At 37.6% G+C, this 21,680-nt stretch overlaps 1 protein-coding gene across 3 annotated transcripts in view; it reads left to right on the top strand.

Annotated features, from left to right (window-relative positions):
• Nucleotides 1-341: 341 nt before the first annotated feature.
• DNAJC21 (DnaJ heat shock protein family (Hsp40) member C21) overlaps nucleotides 342-21,680 on the top strand; it is a 36,247-nt gene continuing 14,908 nt past the window's right edge. For 2 of the 3 annotated variants that reach the window (XR_013764783.1, XM_079145753.1), the window contains exons 1-9: nucleotides 344-657; nucleotides 8,716-8,809; nucleotides 10,508-10,631; nucleotides 10,938-11,060; nucleotides 11,451-11,755; nucleotides 12,579-12,730; nucleotides 15,931-16,018; nucleotides 19,296-19,454; nucleotides 19,848-19,890. Coding sequence is in view for 2 of the 3 variants with exons in the window: in XM_079145753.1 (XP_079001879.1) it covers nucleotides 561-657; nucleotides 8,716-8,809; nucleotides 10,508-10,631; nucleotides 10,938-11,060; nucleotides 11,451-11,755; nucleotides 12,579-12,730; nucleotides 15,931-16,018; nucleotides 19,296-19,454; nucleotides 19,848-19,890 (1,185 nt within the window). In the remaining variant the exon portion in view is untranslated. Of the gene's footprint in view, nucleotides 658-8,715; nucleotides 8,810-10,507; nucleotides 10,632-10,937; nucleotides 11,061-11,450; nucleotides 11,756-12,578; nucleotides 12,731-15,930; nucleotides 16,019-19,295; nucleotides 19,455-19,847; nucleotides 19,891-21,680 lie in introns of all 3 variants that reach the window. The other variant, XM_079145754.1, reaches the window with a different exon arrangement.

Here is a 21,680-nt window from a genome sequence, read left to right as displayed (position 1 = left end):
ACTACTTGGAGTCCCATTCTGCCTTATCTATTAAAAAGGGCTTAGTTGAAAAATAACCTGAACCACACGATATTTTCGAGAATCCTTCCCATGCTAACACTGCCCACTCTCCCTTTAGCCCTCAGATGGGCGGCCCAATCGGTGCCACTCACACTGACCGCGGTCTGTGCGGCTCACAATGACACCTGCTGGGGCCCCGCCCACCGCCCGGAGGCCCCGCCCCTCACTCCCTCGGCGCCCCTTCGAAGCCCCGCCTCCCTCTCCGCGCCTCTTCCCGGAATAGAGACCAGCCCCCGCCCATGCGGAGCCGCGGCCGCCGGCGCCGCCCCCTCCGCGCGCCCGCGTGCCGCAGCCCGCGTCGTCTGCCGCCGCCGCGCGCCTCCGCCGCCCCGCGCCGCTGCCGCCGCCGCCGCCACGCTCGCTGGCTGGCCGGCTGCGGGCGCCGGGCTCCTGCTGGAGGAGAGGACAGCCAGCGCCGCCGCCGCCGCTCCGGTCTGGGCCCGGGTCCCGGCCCCGGCCCCGTCCCGGGCCCCGGCCACAACCCCCTGCCCGGCCCGGCCATGAAGTGTCACTACGAGGCGTTGGGGGTGCGGCGCGACGCCAGCGAGGAGGAGCTCAAGAAGGCCTATCGGAAGCTGGCCCTGAAATGGCACCCGGGTAGGTGACCGCCCCGCAACCGCTGCGGCGCTGGGAAAAGCCCAGGCGACCTTTCTCACCCTGTCCCGCGTGACTCCGGGAGGCCGGCCAGCCGCGACCTACCCGCTGCCGGGCCCGGTGGCCGCGCGCAGTCTGCCCACCCCGCGGTGGACGCCCCTCCTTCCCGCAGTGCCCCTGATGGGGAAGACCACGCTCCGGCGGCTTCACCTGCCGAGGCAGGAGTCGGCCCGGGGCTCGCCTCTGACGCGCTGGTCCTGCTGCCCCAGCCTGCCCGCGTCCCCTCCGCGGCTGCCCCGACTCCGCTGTGGACCGCCAGTCGCTTAGCTCCTACCGAAGTTAAGCCGAGGGAGCCCGCGGGGTGTCAGAAGGGCATGCGTCAACACACCCTGTACTTCTCTTTAGACTTTTGTCTTCAGATGAGGAGTTCTGATCAGGTGTCTCCGTGATGAAGTTTGTATGCTCACTTTGACGTGTGCATCCTTTGGACGTTTCGTTTGTTCGTACCCAGGCCTGGGTGACTATGAAGTAATCTGATCTTCCAGAGTGGGCAGCTAAAGAGTAGTCGAATCTCAGCTTTTTGAGGTTTTTAATAAGAGGTTTTTATCTTTTATATATATAAAAGATATATATGTGTGTGTGTATGTGTGTGTGTGTGTGTGTGTGTGTATATATATATATATATATGTATGTATTAAGTTGACAATGGGCCTTTATTTTATTTATTTAGGTATATGCAGTGCTGAGAACCGAACCCAATGCCTTGTATGTGCTAGACAAGTGCTCAGCCACTGAGTCACAACCGCAGCCCAAGAGGCTTTTATCTTAACCATTAATTAGTAAACACAGAATCTTCAATCTGTGCACGTCACTGCAGTATGTAACATATAGATTATGAAATGCCAAGGCAGGAATTTCACATTTTTTTTTGTAGATCGACACAATACTTTTATTTTATTAATTTATTTTTATGCAGTGCTGAGGATTGAACCCAGTGCTTCACACATGCTAGGCAAGTGCTCTACTACTGAGCTACAGCCACAGCCCAGGAATTTCACATTCTTGTTAGGAAAATATTCCTCACACACATGAAGAGTTAACTACAAGTGCAAAGAAAGTAGCACTACATACTTAATAAAAAAAAAAACCCAGTAAATGCTCAGGAATTCAGGGAGGGAGTTATCACTGTATACTGAGAGATGCTGAGGTTTTCCCTTGTCAGAGAAGCTTGGATTGGATCCTGGAGGAATAGAATGTGGAAAAATGAGCTAACAGTGTCGGAAAAACTTTGGTGGTGGGAAAAAGATGTTCCAGGGGTGGATTTAGCAAAGGCAGTGTTTATAGAAAGACTGAAAAAGATGGGTAAAAAAGTTGAAGAAAAGGTAAGGAGCAGAGTCAAAAGGGAATGTCTGTAGTTGGTGCAACAAGAAGAGTTATTAGCATGTTACTCAATAGTAATTACCAAGAGAGAAACTAAAAGTATATATATATATATTGGAAGGGCAGAAATAAGTGAACTAATTGTTCATCATAAGCAGGAAATAAGACAGACAAAATTAATAAATCCAAAAATAGTGTAAAAATAGTAGAAATGTATTGGCAGAATAACAGATAATTATGAGTCCCATTTCACAAAGATGTCCTGCTAGAGTACTAGGAAGGCACTGAGTGACTTGGATAGGACAAGGACAGTCAGAGAAAGTTCATCGTGGACAAATAAGGAGGACCCAAGCCATGCTTAGGGCTAGGGCAAGGGGAAGAGTTCAGATGGTGCAAAGGAAAGTTAGCGGATTTGGTGAGTAATTGAAAATCAGTGTGAGGAAGAAAGGCATAAGAATGCAAATGTTAACTGAAATATCAGCTTTGAAATCAAACCTGTCAGGAACTAACTGAATGCAAATATATTCTCTAAATAATCATACTTCATGGCATGCTAAGTATCTTTAAGCATAAATGCTGTATAATCCTATTTTCCCACAGAAACAATTTGGGTTTGCTTGCTTTGCTGGCTCATTAATTTTAAGTCTGTTACTCAGATGTTTAATTTTGTTCTATGTATAGGGCATTGTGTTAGATATTTCTGGGGTTAAGCTTTGCTTCAGAGTATAATGTGTCCCTGATATAGAAAGGTTGTCTGTTTTTAATGGTATTAAAAAAAGAGAAGGAAAGAAATTATGGAGGAGCTGAGAATAATTTCCAGTAGGGTCAATAGTTCTGCCCAGTGAGATCCCTCCTTGTGAAGGCAGGCTTTCAGTAATTCATCCAATGACTAGTCCCTGAGCTATGTGAACAGGGTGGTAAAGACCCCTTCCTGGTGGCATTTTCATTCTGTGGGAGACACAGATAGGAAAATTGGCATTTTCAGTGTGGTGAGAGGAGGACTGTAGGATGACAAATATAAGGTGTTTATGAGTCCATATACTCACCCTGGACTAGGTGAGTATGGGTGTGGAAGAGCTGGAGAGAGACATTCAGTAAGTGCATCCCTGAAGAAGTGACCTTGGGTGGAGGCCTAAAGTGGGCTAATGGGTGGAGGGAAACAGGAGAGAATGTGAGGAGAAGGTGAGCATGGCCAGGTAAGCAGGGCTGGTCTTGAAGGTTTTGGTAAACTGGAGTAGGACTTCAGCCTGAGGGCATTGGGACCTGAAGCCATCAAGGACCTAGAAGTAGGGGAATGATAGATTCAGGTGTTTTCAAGTTTCTCTCAAGCTGCTGTTGGGAGTAATTGTTGGATGGGGCAAGACCAGAAGTAAGCAGGCCAGGAGGTCAGGAAATTGAAATCATCAAACTGATGTGGGATCTCTGAGCCAAAGTTTTCATTGAATCAGGAAGACAAGTGAACAGTGAGGAAGAGAAGAGGATGGTATGGCCAAATGGTCTGAACCTCAAAGGAATGCTACTTCTTACCTATGGGCAAGTAAAGGATGAGTGACTGGTGGATGCCTGCTGTGGGAGATTGGTGGCAAGAGGAACCAAGAGGCCTGTAGAGTGTTTTCAGGGAGCCAGGGCCAGGGCTTAAAAGGCACTAACCGTGAAATCTTCCAGAAGGCACTGTAAAAAAGTTTAGGAGGGAGAAGAATGAATGTGTGAAAAGAAAAAATAGTGTGAGAATGAATGACTTAAACTCCAGTGACTGAATTTGTAGAACATGTGACTTTTATATATGGAGAAAAGTAAACTTGCCTTTTCTATTGTTTATGTACCTTATTACACTTAGATTTTAGTTTAATATAGTCAACTAATTCAAGTACATTTAAGTGAAATAGAAAGCCACATGACAGATTGAAAAAAATTACTTAAGAAAATGACTCTAGTAAGATAGTAGAACCTATTTTTAGATGGTACATTCATGGGTTTTGGCATTTAAAACTTTAACTTCCTCTAGACTTCTTCAGGGGAGGGAAGAAGGGAATGGAACAAAAGAGGACAAGGTACAATACTGGTAAAAAGGAAAGAAGACACCTTTCTCCCTCCCTTACAGATACCTAATTTCGTTGTAATTAGGAAGATTCAGTTGCTGACCTTTTTTAGGTCATTTAATTTGGACTTTTCTTTTTTATTTTTAATCTGATAAAAAAATTTTCAGACTTAAAGTTTCTCCCATTTTTCCTAGGATGCCAGAAAAGAAGTATAGGCTGGTTAGATCAGTGATGCTCTGGTTATAAGTGGAACCCTACTTGAGGTATGCTTAATGAATATTGAAGTGAATATTGGAAAATGCCAGAACATTGCTGAACTTTGTCCTCATTCTTTTCCTTTTGAACATGTTTTTAATGATTTGAAGACATAGAACATTAACTCTTTATAGCTGGACTCTTACCTTGAAGGGGTATCAGAATTGTGCCCAACAGCCTGTGATAGGAAGCTGACTATAGTGACTAATCCAGAAAGTTGTTACGTGACAAGAAATCCGGAGGAGGCCTGTCCTGATAGCTCCAGTCCTTGATGAGTCCATCAGAGCCCTGCTCCATTGTTCTCACCCTCGGGTTTTACTCCTTGTATCAAGTTTAAGCAGTAAAGCCTCAAAGACAGAAGTGAATTGTTTTCTCATGTAGAGGCGCAGAGATAGTCAGTTGAGACCTGGGGTAGCTGTTTTCAACCATGAAACCCTTAGACTTTCTGCCCAGGAACTCTCAGAGGGGGTACTCACCCATCGTCCAAGGTAGCAGCTCAAGATAGCAGGCAGCAAAATGGACAATGGAGCAGGAAGGGATAAAGGAAGGACAGGAGTGTTTGCTAGTTGCCTTTTTTTTTTTTTTTTTAACTTGGGATGATTTTAATTTGTTTTGGAATCTGAATAATACGAGTAAAGAGCAGATCAGAGAACTGAAGAGAATCTGTAACATTGCTAAACTCACTTCATCTCTGCACCCACCCTGCTGACATTGAGAATTAGTTGCCCATTAAGGATTCATCTTAAAAACCATTTTATTGACCAGAGCTTAGTTAACTGTCTATACCCACGCTTCAAGGGAGGCTGAGAAATGGGAGTCTTTATTTCTGGGGCTGAGTATCTACCATAAAATCAGGATTTAGTTGTTAACTGGAAGGAGAGAGTAAACACTGGAATTAGCCAGCAGTCTTTGCCATATCGTCATGTTGAGTATGTCCTCACCTATACGTATTATACCTTGGCTTTGGGTAGGACACAACTGATGGGTTAAGGGCACACTGTGAGTACCACCCCAGGTCCTTTTCATCAAGGGAACAATATCTTTCCTGGAAATCTTCACTTAGTAGACTGGTGTTTACATCTGATTGGCTAAAGTTTGCCACCTAATAACCACAAATAAAAGTTTGAAATTTTTTAACTGGGTAAATTGCCACTGTGAACAAAATTTAGGTTTTGTTAGGAAGAAGAGAATAGATATTTAGTAGGCAACTTATAACATCCGTTACAGAGTGATAGTCAAATCCCAAATAATTGCAACAGGGTCCATGTGTCTATTCTGCCTAGAACCTGATTGCAAAAGGGTCACAACAAGATATAATTGCTAGTACTCGTTGGTAATAGTAGAAAGTCTAACCAGTTTATTTTCTTCCCACAAGAAGTCTTGGAGATAGGTGCCAACAGATATTATTTCATGAGCTTGATAATTTCATGTTCAGAGTCACAGCAAATCTGGTGACTTTCCCCTTCTGATCTCAAGATAGCTGCTGAAGTTTCAGCTATCACATTCACATGTAAGACAATATGAAAGAGGAAGGAGGAAGAAAATAGACTTTTGCTTTCATTGCATTGGTCAGAACCTTGTCACATGGCCATTCCTACCAGACAGGGAGGTTGGATAAGCAAGTATCTTAGTATACCCAACCCCCTCAACCTCCTGCCCCCAGTAGAGACTCTAAGAGAAAAGTGGGAGAGAGTATTGGATGATCTAACATAGTGTCTGTCACAGGATGGATTAAATCCTATATTTGAATTTCAAAAGTAACTGATTATACAGTTAGAAATTGACTTGTCAGTAAGGGAAAAACATGTGAACCTTTGTCAACCATTAATTCTGTATGACAGTATGCTGCTGCTTAGGAGTTAATGTAATTGGTTATAGTATTTACAAGTGTAGTGTTTCGGAAGCAACAAGTGGTTCATTGATTATCTATGCCTGTCTTGGACTGTCTTGGAAATGGGGGATTCTGATTGCCATAAGAAATGGGAGTACCTAGTGCAGAGAAAAGGTGAGCAGGGAGATGAGGTATTGGGTGTCTAAAACTCAGCACTTGACCTGTTTATTGATTGGGTTCTTTGTATTTTTGGTGTAAAGTTTTGTAAGTTCTTTATAAATTTTGGGGATACGTGCTCTATCTGAAGTGCGTGTGGAAAAGATTTTCTACCACTCTGTGGTCTCTCTTTTCATAAATGGGCCAAGGAGCTGGACAGACACTTTACAGAAGAAGACATACAGGTGATTAATAAATGAAAAAGTGTTCAACATCTCTAGTAATTAGAGAAATGCAAAGTAAAACAACTCTAAGATTCCATCTTACTCCAATTAGAATGACTATTATCAAGAACACAAACAATAATAGATGTTGGCATGAATGTGGGGAAATAGGCACACTTGTACATTACTGGTGGAGTTGCAAATTGGTGCAGTCACTCTGGAAAGCAGTGTGGAGAATCCTCAGAAAACTTGGAATGGACCCAACTTTTGACCCAGTTTATCCCACTCCTAGGTTCATACCCAAAGGACTTAAAATTAGCATACTACAGTAACACAGCCACATCAATGTTTATAGCAGCTTCAATTCCAATAGCTAGATTGTGGAACCAATCGAGATGCCCTTCAGAAGATGAATGGATAAAGGAACTGTGGTATATATACAATGAAATATTCAGCCATAAAGAAGAATACTATTATAGCATTTGCAGATAAATGGATGGAATTGGAGAATATCATGCTAAGTGAAATAAGCCAATTCCAAAAAACCAAAGGCCGAATGTTTTTCCTGATAAGTGGATGATGATATATAATGGGGGTAGGGCGGTGAGAGAAGAATGGAGGAACTTTAGATTATGTAGAAGGAAATGAGAGGGAGGGGAGTATGAAAAATGGTGGAATGAGACAGACATCATTACATGTATAATTACATGAATGGAATGAATCTACATCGTGTACCATCATAGAAACGAAACAATGTACCCCATTTGTGCATGAGGAATGAAAATGCAGTGTGTAAAAAAACAACAAAAAAAACCCTCAGCACTTGTCTAGCACTTATTAGATTTGGATTGTGTTACTTCTCATATACAGAAAGATTCCAAAGATGGAGATTATTTTTACTTTACGTAAGACATTTTTCACTTCTAAAGGATCATGATTCTAAAATATCTAAAACTTTTTGTATTAAAGCATCTTAGGGAAAACAGCCATGGCAAATTGCCACACTTGATAAGTATTGTCAGTGTTAGGTGCTGAGCAGAAGGCCACCTGAACAACTGGGAGTCATTGTGCTGAGATCTGAAAAAAGGTGGTAGAATAGGATGCCTTTGAGAGCCAGTGACAGAAATAGTATTTATAGGGAATATATTTCCATCATCATATCTTCTACCTAACCTGTTAGAAGTTGTAGCTTAAAGAACTTCAGTATGCTTAAAATACTTTACTTTCAAATGTATGTTTTCTGTTGCTACAAAACAAATCAACAAAACCTTAGAGTTTAAAACAGCAGAAAACAAAAACAGCAGACAGCTAATCATTATATAGATTCCCATTATATAGATTCTCAGAATTGGGGATGGCTTGTTTGGGTAATTTTTGCTTAGGGCTTCTGATGAGGTTGTGTCAACACTGAGAGAATCAATTCACTTCATGCTCATGCATGTGGTTGTTGGTGGGCCTCAGTTCCCTGCTGCCTGCAGCTCTGAGAGCCTCCAGTTTTCACCCCATGCGCTTCTCCATAGGCTGCCTGGTTCCTCAGCTATGGCAGTTAGCTATGCCCAGAGTGAGAGCCCAAGATGGAAACTGAGGTCTTTCATAACCTCATCATACACAAGATGTATTATTACTCCTGCTCCTGCTGTTGGTCACAGAGACCAATGCTGCTAATGAAGGAGGGAATAGACAGTGCAGGATGTGAGTGCCTGGAGGAGATCACAGAGTGCCAGCTACCACCTGAAACAAAGATGCTATCAGAATTCCACAGTTAAGGAGGAATAATTAGTATCTGTATATTATGAGGTCTATTTGGGTACATACTGACAAAAAAGAAAAACTTAATATGAACACTAAATGTAATCTAGTACTAGATATTAGGTAAATAACAATCTTTCTATAACTGATTTGGCTTTTTTTTTTTCTCATGCTGGAAATAAAATGTGTGCTACTTGGGGTTTTCCGATTGTGGATTCCAGGTTGAAGATTCATTGATAACACCAAAGCTTATGGACACTTGTGACAGATTTCTGATTACTAGCTATCATCCTGGATCTCTGTTTTCCTTAGTTTTTTTTTTTATTTTGTACATTCTTCATCTGTTCATGGCCTTTGCAGTGAAAGCTATCTCCCTGTCTGTCCTCTACTTTTTTAATGATGGAATTTTGTGACTTTATTTTAACAGATAAAAATCTGGATAATGCCGCAGAAGCAGCTGAACAATTTAAATTAATCCAAGCAGCATATGATGTGTTGAGTGACCCTCAGGAAAGAGCATGGTGAGCATTGCCTCGTCTTTCCTAACCTCATTTTTTTTTTTTTTTTGGAAGGAATCATCCATGTAGGTTTGTTGTTTTTTTAAAAATTAATACACTAGATGGTTTCAGTGTGTTCTGAAGCATTTGTGACTTATTTATTACATAAAATGCAGTATTTTGGTAGGAAGGAGCCTTGGAGATACTTCTTGATACTATCTGGTTTAATAGGTGATTAAACAAAGTTTGGCAATTTTATATAATTTTAATTTTGCTACTTCAAGTGATTTCTTATTACTTGGTCCTTTTGATGTATAACAAATTCACTGATATCCAACAGGAAAAAGATTGACCTGTCCTTAAATCAGGTAGGATCTGGGTGTGGGGGTGTATACCTGTAATCCCAGCTACTTGGGAGACTGAGGCAGGAGAATTCCTTATTCAAGGTCAACCTGGGCAATATAGTGAGTCTTGTTTCAAACAAACAAAAGCCAGAGTGTTTAAATACAAGAATTGCACATAGAATATGTGAAGAAATTTGTTAAGCTTCTATATTTATGACAGATATTTTTACCAAAGATAGCCTGATAATTTAATTTCATTTCCAAATAAAAGTTTCTGTGTTTGAAGTTCTGAATTTTCAGATTCTTGATTAATTTTTTGCTTCAAAGGAATAAGTTTTAAACCCTGACACAGACATGGAAGATCCTTCTGTTACAAAGAGAAGGTGGTGTTTGGTGCCGTTATGCAGTCTACATGTTGAGCATTATACAACATAGCTTGCTGTCAAAGAGAGGCTGTAAAGAAAATTCTTAAAAATTTGTCTTTTATAAGAAAATCAGAGGTTCCTAAACTTTTCTCTGCCTGAAGAATTTGGAGATCTACCCTTAGAAATTCTGCTTTCCTCTTGGAATTTTCAGATTCCTCCCTGAATTTCTCTTATCTAAAGTCTCTTCTCTAGAACTTGGGTTGTGTTTTCTTGTCCCATGGACTTCCATGTCTTTTTATGTAAAACTCCTGCCTGATAACTCTCCTATTGCCTGGAGGCAGTACCATGTAGTAGCCAGGAACCTGGTTTTGTTAGTGCAGGAGACCTAGTTTTGAATTCTGATGATACTGTTTGTGGGCTTTATGATCATGGGCAATAAGTATTTAATGTTTCCCATTATATTTTTTTATGTCTTTATTTTATGTATTTATGTGGTGCTAAAGATCGAACCCAGTGCCCCTCACATGCAAGGCAAATGTCCTACCACAGAGTCACAACCCCAGCCCTTCCCATTGTAACTACCTTTACAGAGTTATTATGAGAAGTAATCATGTATGTGTGTAAAGCTCCTAGATTAAGTTTACATAAACATAAGAAGAGTCTTCCTATTCTTTTGCAATTTGGCAAATCCTCAAATTCATTTATGGACCAAATTGTGTCCAGTACTGTCTTATTTGTACTGTTTCTTTCTTATGGAAATGAATCTACTTTTCTACCTTTACTGGCTTTTTAAATTCCCCTGTTCATATGGGCTAATATTATATAAGTTTAGGGAGGTACAGGTACAGTTTTTAAAAAGACTTAAGTCTTTTCATGTTAATATTTCCTTAAAATTGGTTGTGCATTGGACACATTGAAATGTACACTGATATTTTGGTTGATTTGTAGTTAGGAGTCCTTTTGAATTCTTATTTATTTGGTTTTCATCAAAAGTGCCTTTCTTTTTTTTTAAGGTATGATAATCATAGAGAGGCCTTACTTAAAGGAGGGCTTGATGGAGAATATCAGGATGACAGCTTAGATTTGCTTCACTATTTCACTGTTACTTGTTATTCTGGATATGGAGACGATGAAAAGGTAAAATAAGTGAACATCTTAATTTCTTAACAAGCAGTTAAGTAAGACTCAGATACAAAGAGAATACTTAAAAATATTCTGTAATAGAAAATGAAGCAATGTTCATTTTGAATCCTGAAAATACCTTTGCCGGCATATTTAAGCCTTTAGTACATAAAAACTCCAATTGATACTAAATGTACTTGTACTGACCAGAACTGAGTTCTATAAATTTTCAATGTTGAAAGTTTTTCATCTCACATTTTAAAATATTGCTTTGTGAATAGACAACAGAAATATTAAGTATTTTTGTTTCTGATTTTTAAGGGATTTTACACAGTGTATCGTAGTGTTTTTGAAATGATTGCAAAGGAAGAACTGGAATCTGTGTTAGAGGAGGATGTTGAGGATTTCCCAACTTTTGGAGACTCCCAGAGTGACTATGATACGGTAAAAGACAAGTACATTGCATTTTATATTTATCATTTATCACTGTCTTTTTCCCATTGTCTGATTTGTAAAGAAATGAGTCCTAGTCCTATGTCATGACCTCTCGTACCCTCTGTTCTTCTGAAGGAACGTGCAGTTCTCTGATAGCTACCTTCTTTGTTTTTTTCTGTAACTGGACCACAGTCCTTTTCTTTGGCCAGTAAGATTGTTTTTCTTTTTTCATTGAATCTGTCGAAGAGTGGTTTAAAGCCTTAAAAGGACTGCACATTGATTAGTGGGAATGTTTTATATATATATGAAAAAAGAAAGATGTTTTGCTTTGTTAATAATTACTGTCTTTCAAAAAAATCAGGTAAAAAACAGAATTTTACCTAATTTTATTGTCACTAGGTAGTCCACCCTTTCTACGCTTATTGGCAGAGTTTCTGCACTCAAAAGAATTTTGCTTGGAAGGAAGAATATGATACCCGGCAAGCTTCAAACCGCTGGGAAAAACGAGCCATGGAAAAAGAAAACAGAAAGATTCGAGACAAAGCAAGGAAAGAGAAGAATGAGCTTGTACGGCAGCTGGTAGCTTTCATCCGGAAAAGAGATAAAAGAGTGCAGGCACATCGGAAGCTTGTAGAGGAACAGAACGCTGAGAAGGCGAGGAAGGCCGAGGAAATGAGACGGCAGCAGAAACTAAAGCAGGCAAAGTATGTGACTGGCTCCTTTCTCAGTTTAGGTGGGATCAAAGGGAGCATCAGTAGGTACCAGATTTGGGGTTCTCGTGTCATGTTCAGTCATCATTGTGATTTAATCCTGACATTAGGTGGAGTGTTTTCATCCACTATGTAAACATTTTCATTTTGAATTGGATGTTTTTCTTTAGAGGCCCTTAGTTAATTGAATTCTCACTCTGTGCAAGGCCCTGTTCTGTTTGCTTTCCTGCCACAATTCTGTGTAGAAACTTGTTTTTATCCTCTTCATTCTTGTGAAGAAATGAGACAGAAAACCCAAGGTCACATACCTAGTAAATCACAGAGCCAGAAATCAGATCTAAGAAGTTTACTTCAGTGCCTTGCTTTTAACTAACCACTATGTCTTTCTGTTGGTACTCTGAGATATTCAGTTCATTTTAGTTTCTTTAAAATTTTATTGTTAAGAGTAAACTGTAAGCATTTTGTGACCAGAACATTGTAGTGTTCTTTTATAAATCATTCACTTACTAAAAATTCTACCTACTCCACTTATCATCTTTTCGTTATTAGTATTTTATTTGACACTCAGGACTTAAAGTGGTCTGAGGATTTTTTCCTGTGCTGTAAAAGATATGTTTCAAAACCCAGTATCAAATAGAGCAATTAAAACCAGCTAGGTGACAGGTTACAGTGACTTTGCCAGAGTTAGATTTGTAAGCATTGGGGCTTGGGAGGAAGGAAGTCTCTAGGGGATAGATTTTTAAGCCTAAGAAATAAGTAAAAACCATGTAGAGATATGCTCGTCAGAGTTAAGTAAGACTGTGCTCTGTGGATCTAGACTGGCAGAACAGTACAGAGAACAGAGCTGGATGACCGTGGCTGATTTGGAAAAGGAACTCCGCGAGATGGAAGCACGATACGAAAAGGAGTTTGGAGATGGATCAGATGACAATGAAATAGAGCAACATGAGCTTAAAGATGGACAAGATGGTAATTTTTATAGTCGGTTAACCAATTTTGGGAAATCAATTTTATTTTGTGCAAGGATGTACACTCAGATGCTTACAAGTTCCAGTAAAGGGTCACAGGAATTAGAGAGTAGGGAATGGAAAACCCAGAGTTCCAACTGATTGTTGCTAACACTGTGCCAGAGTTTTTATTTTTTGTTGTTGTTGTTTGCTTTCTAAATAAAGCTGAAAATCTGAGTTTTTGTGAAACATCTCCCAATTAAAATTTTTTTTTTTTAAATAATTGTATGGGCTTCACAAAGGTAGTCTAGTGAAGTAGTCTAATTCAGGTAGTTCGATAAACAAGCTTTTTTGTCTGTAATTAAATGATTTGCCTTTCTAGCTGCTTAAATATAGTGACAGGTGAGCATATTCAGAAGTGTGACTGACTGGCCTTTAAAAGAAAATACAAGTAAGCAGTAGGTCAAGTTTTAATAGCAGTTATTTCCAGTAAAGCAGATTTTGTGCAGAAGTCTGTGTGGTATCTATCAATTATTCTTCTCACTTCTGACTTTATAGAGAGGTTCCTCTTGGTGTCTAGAATATTTCTTTTCTGTGCCTATGTTATTAAAACACAGACAAGTGACTACCCCAAAAGTGAGGCTTCGGCATTCTTCAGAATAGCTTTATATCTGATTTTCCCCACTATCTCTAGCTTTTCCATAAATAAAACTGAATGATCTAAATAGTTTACTAATTTACTTAGCTAAGAATGTGATTTTTATACTAATAGCCCAAATGATAAAATGACAAAATTTTATTTATTCAAAATGATTACAGAAATGAAGTGTTTTATTAATAAATCAGAAATAGTGTGTGAAAAGGTGCTTTGAAAATTATAAAGCACTTTATAAATGTGAAGTGTCCTAATTTCACAGTTTTATACCTTATAAGTTCCTTTTTTTAAAAGTTTATATTTTGTTTTTAGTTATACAGGGCAGTAGAATGTATTTTGACTTGTCATTCATACATGGAGTATAACTTCCCATTCTTGTGGTTGTACATGATGTGGAGTTACACTAGTCATATATGAACACAGGAAAATTGTCTGATTCATTCTATTGTCTTTCTTATTTCCATCTCCTCTCCCTTCCCTTCATTCCCCTTTGTCTAATCCAATGAACTTTTATTGTTTCCTCCCTCACCCCTTATTGTGTGTTAGCATTCGCATATCAGAGAGAATATTTGGCTTTTGCTTTTGGGGATTCAGGTATTTCACTTAGCATGATAACCTCCAGTTCCATCTATTCACTGGCAAATGCCATAATTTCATTCTTTATAAGGTTCTTTTGCATACAAGATCTCACTTAATCTTCATGAAGTACCCTTTAAATGTAGATTTTACTGATGGAATTAAGTCCATTTTACTGAAGAAGAAAGTAGGAGTCTGAGAAGGTGTGGCATAAGCCTGAGAGCGGAACCATTTTGAGATGTAGATTTCTTACTTCAAATGAGTATTCTTTATTAACTGTTTGATTATTTAAAGGTTATTTCATGTATATGATATTTTGAAGTGCACACAAAACTGGAAAATAGCACCACATGCAGTAGGTCCCCCTATCTTTGATTTTGCCTTCCATAGTTTCAATTACTCTTGGTCAACTATGGTCTGAAAATATTAAATGGAAATTTGTATAAATAACCTGTTTTAAATTGTGCATTAGTCTTAATAGTGTGATAACATTTTGCACAGTTCTGTCTCCCCCATTTGGAAAGGGAATTATCCCTCTCTCCAGATTATCCATGCTGTATATTCTACCCACCTGTTAGTCACATAGTAGCCCTCAAGGTATCACAGTGCTTGTGGTCAGGTGACCTTTTGTTTTACTTAATAATGACCCCAAAATGCAAGAGTAAAGATGCTGGCAATTAAGAAAAGCCATAAAGTGCTTTCTTTAAATGAAAAGGTGGTCTGGGTGTGGTGGTGCGTGCCTATAATCCCAGTGAAATTCAGGAGGCTGAGCCAGGAGGATCTCAAGTTCAAGGCCAGCCCCAGCAATTTAGTAAGGTTCTAAGCAATTTTAGTGAGACCCTGTCTCTAAATAAAAAAAAATTTAAAAGCAGCTGGGAATGTGACTCAGTGGTTAAGAGCCTCTGGGTTCAATCCCTAGTGCCAAAATAAATAAAAGTAAATGTAAGTAAGTAAATAAAAGGTAGAAGTTTTCAATTTAAGGAAAGGAACCTCATATGTTGAGGTTGCTGACAACTACAAGAAGAATGAATCTTGTAACCCTGAAATAGTAGAAAAGAAAAAAAAAAATCCATGGTAGTTTAACTATTCAGTTTCAAACTATGAAGTTACAGCCACCATTTGTGGTTAGTGCTTGGTTAAGATGGAAAAGACATTCACTTACAGGATTTGGTAGTATCCGAGGTTTCGGGCATCCTCCGAAGGTTTTGGAATAAGTTCTGTGGTTAAGGGGGGACTACTGTCCTAGACATTAACGCTGAATAGGATATATTTTGATTATTTGTGATTTCAGTGAGAATGTTCTTCATACTTATATTAACATCACTTATAAAGAACCAAAATGTGGAATATGAGATACCTTGGAGTCTTTATTGATGTAATAATAAATCCCAAATGGCATCAATTTATTTTTTACTTCCTAAAAACTAGAATATGGAATTGTTGTGCAGAGAATTCCATTTGGGCTCCTTGGTCACTTGGATTTCATGGACTACAGTAATACTAATTATTCTGTTTTTAATAAAGCCTCAAGCTTATAAAAAAAGGTCTGTAAAGAAAATGTTTAAACCTTTACATATAATATACTATTTTAAGACCTGTTCAGTAACAATAGACTGTTGTAAGCTAAGTTTAAGATTATCGGAGTAAATCACAGTTGTAAAAGCCTGTGTTGAAAAACCTGCTTTGTGGTTGAATATTAAAATGGTGTTTGATGTTCCAAACTGAGTTCCCACTAAGGACTTTGCAGACTTTCTGAATCTTCTTCTGAGCAGACTTAAGAAAAGAACATGCAAGATAGGGTGATTTATTTGAAAGCTTTCAGTGTTGCTTTTGAAAGACCAAGTCAAATCCTGACAGCCTGTGGTTGGTTTGTTTTCGATGTTTTGTTTTTTAAGATTCTTACTAAAGAGGTATCATTTATCATTTGTTAAAGTACTTCACATTTGTGTTCTAACCAAATAGGATTCTTACCATAGGCTTTCCTCTCATAGGTAAAGATAGTGATGAGGCCGAGGATGCTGAGCTTTATGATGACCTTTACTGTCCAGCATGTGACAAATCTTTCAAGACAGAAAAGGCGTAAGTTTAATATCTTTGAACTCACCTTTTCTTTTGAGGCAAAGGTACACTTTGAACGTCCTTAAAAGAATGTGCTTACAGCAGATCACTAACCCCTACCTGTCACCTTGGGGAATTCTTATCCAGGAGAGAAGGAAGAAGTATTTCTATCAGTAGTTAAGCCTGTTATACTAATTATCATTTATGTCAATATTCCTATATAATATCTGCTTTTTAAGTATACATGCTGTTTCCAGAAAGAAGTTGCGCTTCTTTTGACACGGTATAGGCACACAGTTGAAGAGGCTAGACTGTAATCCTCTCTCGCTGTTATTGGCATCAAACTCACTTCCAGCCATTGCTATTCCATGGATGTTGTTGATGCCAACTTAGAAACTTTAAATTTGTCCTGCCAAGAGTCTATTTACCAAAGTGGAATCATTTAATCTTGTGGGAACAGTGATGAAGAGTGAAACATTAAAAAGGATTCCATTATAAAGGGAGGAGGAGAGGACTTGAGAGAAACTGAGAGTCACATCACTAGGGAAAAGAAACAACACCTGCAAATTCGAAAGGAGAGCAAAGGATGAGAATGGGGATGTGGCATTGTGAACAAGTATTACTGGATAACACTAAGGGAGAACTTTCAGGGAACTAAAGAAGTGGTGAGAGGCAGGAAAGTTAGAAACAAGCAATAAAACAAAAAGCAACAATGAGAGTTTTTTTGAATTTTTTTTTAAATTTGGAAATAATATCACATCTAAAGAAAAGTTCCAAGAGTAGAATATGGCACACCCTATTTAACTGTTGCTGACATGTTGCCCCATTTGCACCTGCTTCCTCTCCATGCACATGCATATGCACACAGGTACAGCTTTTTTCCTGTATAGTTAGAAAGTAAGTTTCATATGCACTGCTTTTTCCTCTAAATACTTCCTGATATATGAAGAATAAAGATGCGTTACCAATATATAACATTGATGTGGTATTTTTATCTAATTTATTGCTTATATTCCAGTTTTGTCAGTTGATTTTTTATTAATATTCTGTATAATATTTTCCCTACTTCAGTACAGAATCCGGTCTAGGATCATATACTTAATTTATTTGTCTCTCTAGTCTCAATCTATAATAGTTAATTCATCTTGTCTTTTATGCCATTTACATTTTGAAAGTATAATACCACTTTAATTTTTTTTTTTCTTGAGCTGGGCACAGTGGTACATGCCTGTAATCCCAATGATTTGGGAGATTGAGTCAGAAGGATCGCAAGTTCAAGGTCAGCCTCTGAAATTTCACGACCCTAAGCAACTTAGTGAGACCCTGTTTCAAAATTTTAAAAAAATGGCTGGGAATATGACTCAATGGTCAAGCGCCCCTGGGTAACTGCCCCCCTCAGCAAAAAAAAAAAAAAAAAAAAAGTTTTTTTCTTAAATAGTTCTTATTTTGGGGTTCATATGTTTCTTCACAATTAGATCAAGTTGTGCATCTCCAGGTGACAACTGCATAGCATATTGTGTTATTCTCAGGGGTTCATATCTGGGGATACACAAAGTTCTGCTCTTCATTTTGAAATGTGATCATTTTGATTACCTAATCAAGGTTTTGTACAGTTGTTCTATTGCTGACTTAATATTTTTTCCCTTGCAAATTTTTTCCCTGGAATCATGTTTAATCTATAGGGAGACACCCCCACAAATTTATCATCCATTGACAATTTTAATCTTGCATGGGTTGAGTAACCCTGATTTGAAAATTCAAAATCTGAAATGCTCCCAAATCCTAAACTTTTTGAGTACAGACATCATGCTAAAAGTGGGAAAATCCTGCTTCTTCTTCTTGAGACAGACCACAATCAACATGCAGGCACCTTGAACATATTGTATAAAATTACCTTCAGACTCTTTGTACAAGATGTATGTGAAACATAACTGAATTTTGTGTTTGGACTTGGATTCCATCCCCAAGATGTCTTATGGTATGTTTATTTTGGATAAAAGATACTCAATCTTTACTGGTCTTCATTGTGCTGATTGCCAAATGATGCTTTTCTGCTCCTTCTGCATTTATTAATCAGCATTTGGTGTTCTCTTATAAACAAGCACCTTCCCTTTCCCCCTTTATCTACCTTATTTATTATTAATTTTCTGTTATTATTGAATTTGTAAATTTTTGTTAGTGTTTTTTAATTTGTTACTGCCCTTTTCTTGATCACCTATTTCCAGATTTACTCAGAGTTCCTTCAGGCCGGTCTTTATGTCCTTTTGACATGAGTTCATCATTTTGAGCACTTATTTATGATATAGTGAGTATATTCAAATTTATCCAAGGGACTTTGATCTGAAGGAAAAAATTTAGTGGGAAGGAAAAGTAGCAACCGAAACTTGGAAAGCCAAAGACGTAAAGTATAGAGTGACACAGGTTTCCTACTTTCTTTTTCTTTCAGTGCTAGGGTTGAAACCCAGTGTCTTTTGCATGCAAGGGAAGCACTATCATTAAGTTATATCCCAAGCCCAAGTTTTCTATTTTCTAGTTTATCTAACTCTAATGTTGTCAGCTCTATTTTTTAATTGCCTGTAGATACACAGAAATAACATTTTGTACAGTTTCAAATATGTGACTGAACTTAGATTCAGGGTGGTAGTAGTGAGAAGGTAAACCCCTCTTGAGAAGGTGAAAACCAACTGTTGAAAAAAGCAGATGAAAGAAAACTACTCTTTTCCTTCAAGCCCTCATATCATCATTTCTCTAGAGGTATTCCTTTTGAAGTTAGAATGAGTACACAGCCATTTTCAGTGATCCCTGAAGGACAGTAGCATGGCCTGAAATACAGAAGCACTTTTAGCAAATACTTAGTGATTGAAAGGAAATTGTGGAGAAAGCTCTAATTTTAGGAATTGAAAAATCATGTTGGTTACATGTATGGCAAATGCTTTTTCCTTCTGTGGGCCTGACTTTTTGTTCTCATTGTGCATTTTGTTCAAGATTCTTAGTTTTATTTATTCATAAAAATAATGTTTTCTTGAAATAAAGGTACAGAATCATGCAGTAAGATAAAATAATTGAAAAATCAAAATAACAGAATTTTTTAAGGAAAAAATATAAAAGTTAAAAGGAAGAAAATGAGGGGAGTGCTGAGATCCCAGGGGCCTTAATAACTGGGCAGTCCTGACCAACTTCTGTTGCTCTGTAAAAAATCCCAAACATTTGGCAATTTCAATTTGGTGCAACTGTCCAGCAACTTACCTGGGAATATATGAACACTAGTGCGGCTACTCACATTAGGTTTTTCTTCCAGTATGAAGAATCATGAAAAGTCAAAGAAGCATCGGGAAATGGTTGCCTTATTAAAACAACAATTGGAGGAAGAGGAAGAAAATTTTTCAGGATCTCATACAGACGAAAATCTATTGAATGCCAATTCTGAGGAAGAAATGGAAGATACACCAAAACAAAAGTACTTTCAAATTTCACTAGACATATTTGTCATAGTTAGAGATTATTTAAATGATGTTTTGTCTTTAAAATATTGTTTGCTAATATTTCTTCAGTCCCTTCTAGCTGATGGAACTTCAATCGTGTCAAAGTGGGTAAAGACATGATGTCAGATCTAATTTTTATAGAACATATTACTATATTAAAAGCAGTTTCATACCTAGGCAATTGATATGCTGATTATTTAACCACTGTTATTCTCAAAAGTGACAATATGAATATTTTGCATTTTAGTGCTTTACAATATTAAATACTTTTAAATATTTCTTTACCACTAATATTTCAGTATTTTTTTCTTTTCACTTGGTGAGTCTTCACAAAGTCAACTGACATTTTTATATGTATTTGTTTTTAGGCTTTCTAAAAAGCAGAAGAAAAGGAAACAGAAACCAGCACAGGTATGTTGAAAAGATTTTATTAACATTAAATATCAATTATAAAGTTGCAGAACTTTTGTTTATTCCATTTAGCTTATATTAAAGACGGGAGTTTCATTTCAAAATTTTATGTTGGTTGCAAAATTGAAAGGAAGCGAAAGTGTTTTCTTTATCCTGTGCTCCTCCCCTTATATACATGTAATTAAATTTCTGTTTTGTGTTTAAATTTTTCATATGTAGAACTGTCCTGGTATGAATTAACTGAGTGCCATATTAAAAAAGTGTGGATACATCTGATAATAGAGCTTTTAAGTCAACTAAAATCTAAAAATAAGAATATCATTGTAATTCTAAGTTTATTCTACTAGTAACATCAGTGAAATATTGCAGAAGGAACATTTGGTTAAAAACTCATAATGAGTTATTGAAAAAATGTTTCTGTAACTCAGAAGTTTAAATATTTCACAATTGGTGTTCAAAATCAGTCTCTATCTTTAGTATTATGGTGTTGTTACACATGTCAAACACATCTTATGGATGACTCCAAACCTATGAAAACAGCAAGCTTATCCATTTTAGTAATGGTATTTGGTGGTTCTAAAGCAACTTGGTTTGATTTTGTATCATTTTAATGTAACCTAATTATATTAATAAGTAGTAAATATGTTTTAAAAACTTAGGAAACCTATTAATGGTTTTTTCATAAGTTTAGATTTGACTTATTTATGGTTTCAATAACATATTGGGTAGTTTTTAATCATTTTGCTATTCCAAAAATGATATATGGTACAAATAAAATCACTGTTCACATTGTAATTTAGAATTTTTTGCTTTGATTATAAACTAGCATGGCAGATTATATACTCCTTTTATAAATTTACTTGTACCGTTGTCCACTCAAAGACGCTGTAATCACTAGTTTATGTGTGTCAGTACCACTAGAATAAGGACAATAAAGCAAAGAAGGATTTATACTTAACCCAAATCTGCCTTACCTTAATCATGGAGAATGGGTTCTATTGTTTGCAATAATAGATCCATGTTAGTGTTTTCTTAATTGACAAAATTGCTTCAAATGACCACCCCATTTTTTTAACTCCACAGCTGTATCCCTTTACAGCACCTCTTGTTTACAATTTCTGATTATATTGGGTTAAGATAAGTTTTATGTATGTCACACTTTTCCTGGTATTTTCTAAGCTCTTTTGAAGGGAAAGGCAATGTAGACCAAAGAGAAGCAGGCAGCAAATACTAAGAATTCTGGCCCTTCAAATTGGGAAAGTATTCTATATGATTTAAAAAAAAAAAAGTTTTGTAAGCCAAAAAGGATTATGAAACAAAACCCAAGGACTAAAACTGAACAAAAACAAATACAAATGATCCTGACTGACAAAAAAGAATTAATTCAACTTTTCAGTGTGGGTGCTAAGTTTTGAATTTTTGAACACAGTACTTTCTTTTTTTAAAAATATATACATATATTTTTTTAGTTGTGGATGAACCTTTATTTTTATTTATTTAATTTTATGTAGTGCTGAGAATTGAACCCAGTGCCTCACACATGCTAAACTAGTGCTCTCCTACTGAGCCACACCCCAGTCCCTGAACACAGTACTTTCTGAACTCCTTTCATGAGATAATAGTCAAAAGATAAAGTTAACTTCAAAGAAACTAAGTCTTGAACTAGAACTAGTAGGGTTTTGGTAAAGTATTAATATGGTATTTCTTAAACTTTTGTAGATTGTGGAATAGAGCAAGTGGATAAATATATTATGCAGGTAGAAACCAGATTCTCTGTGGTAGAAGAGAAA

Source organism: Sciurus vulgaris (assembly GCF_902686455.1).
Source record: "Sciurus vulgaris genome assembly, chromosome: 6".
Lineage (NCBI taxonomy): Eukaryota > Metazoa > Chordata > Mammalia > Rodentia > Sciuridae > Sciurus > Sciurus vulgaris.
Note: the sequence above shows the minus strand (reverse complement) of the source record. Positions and strands in the feature narration are given on the sequence as shown.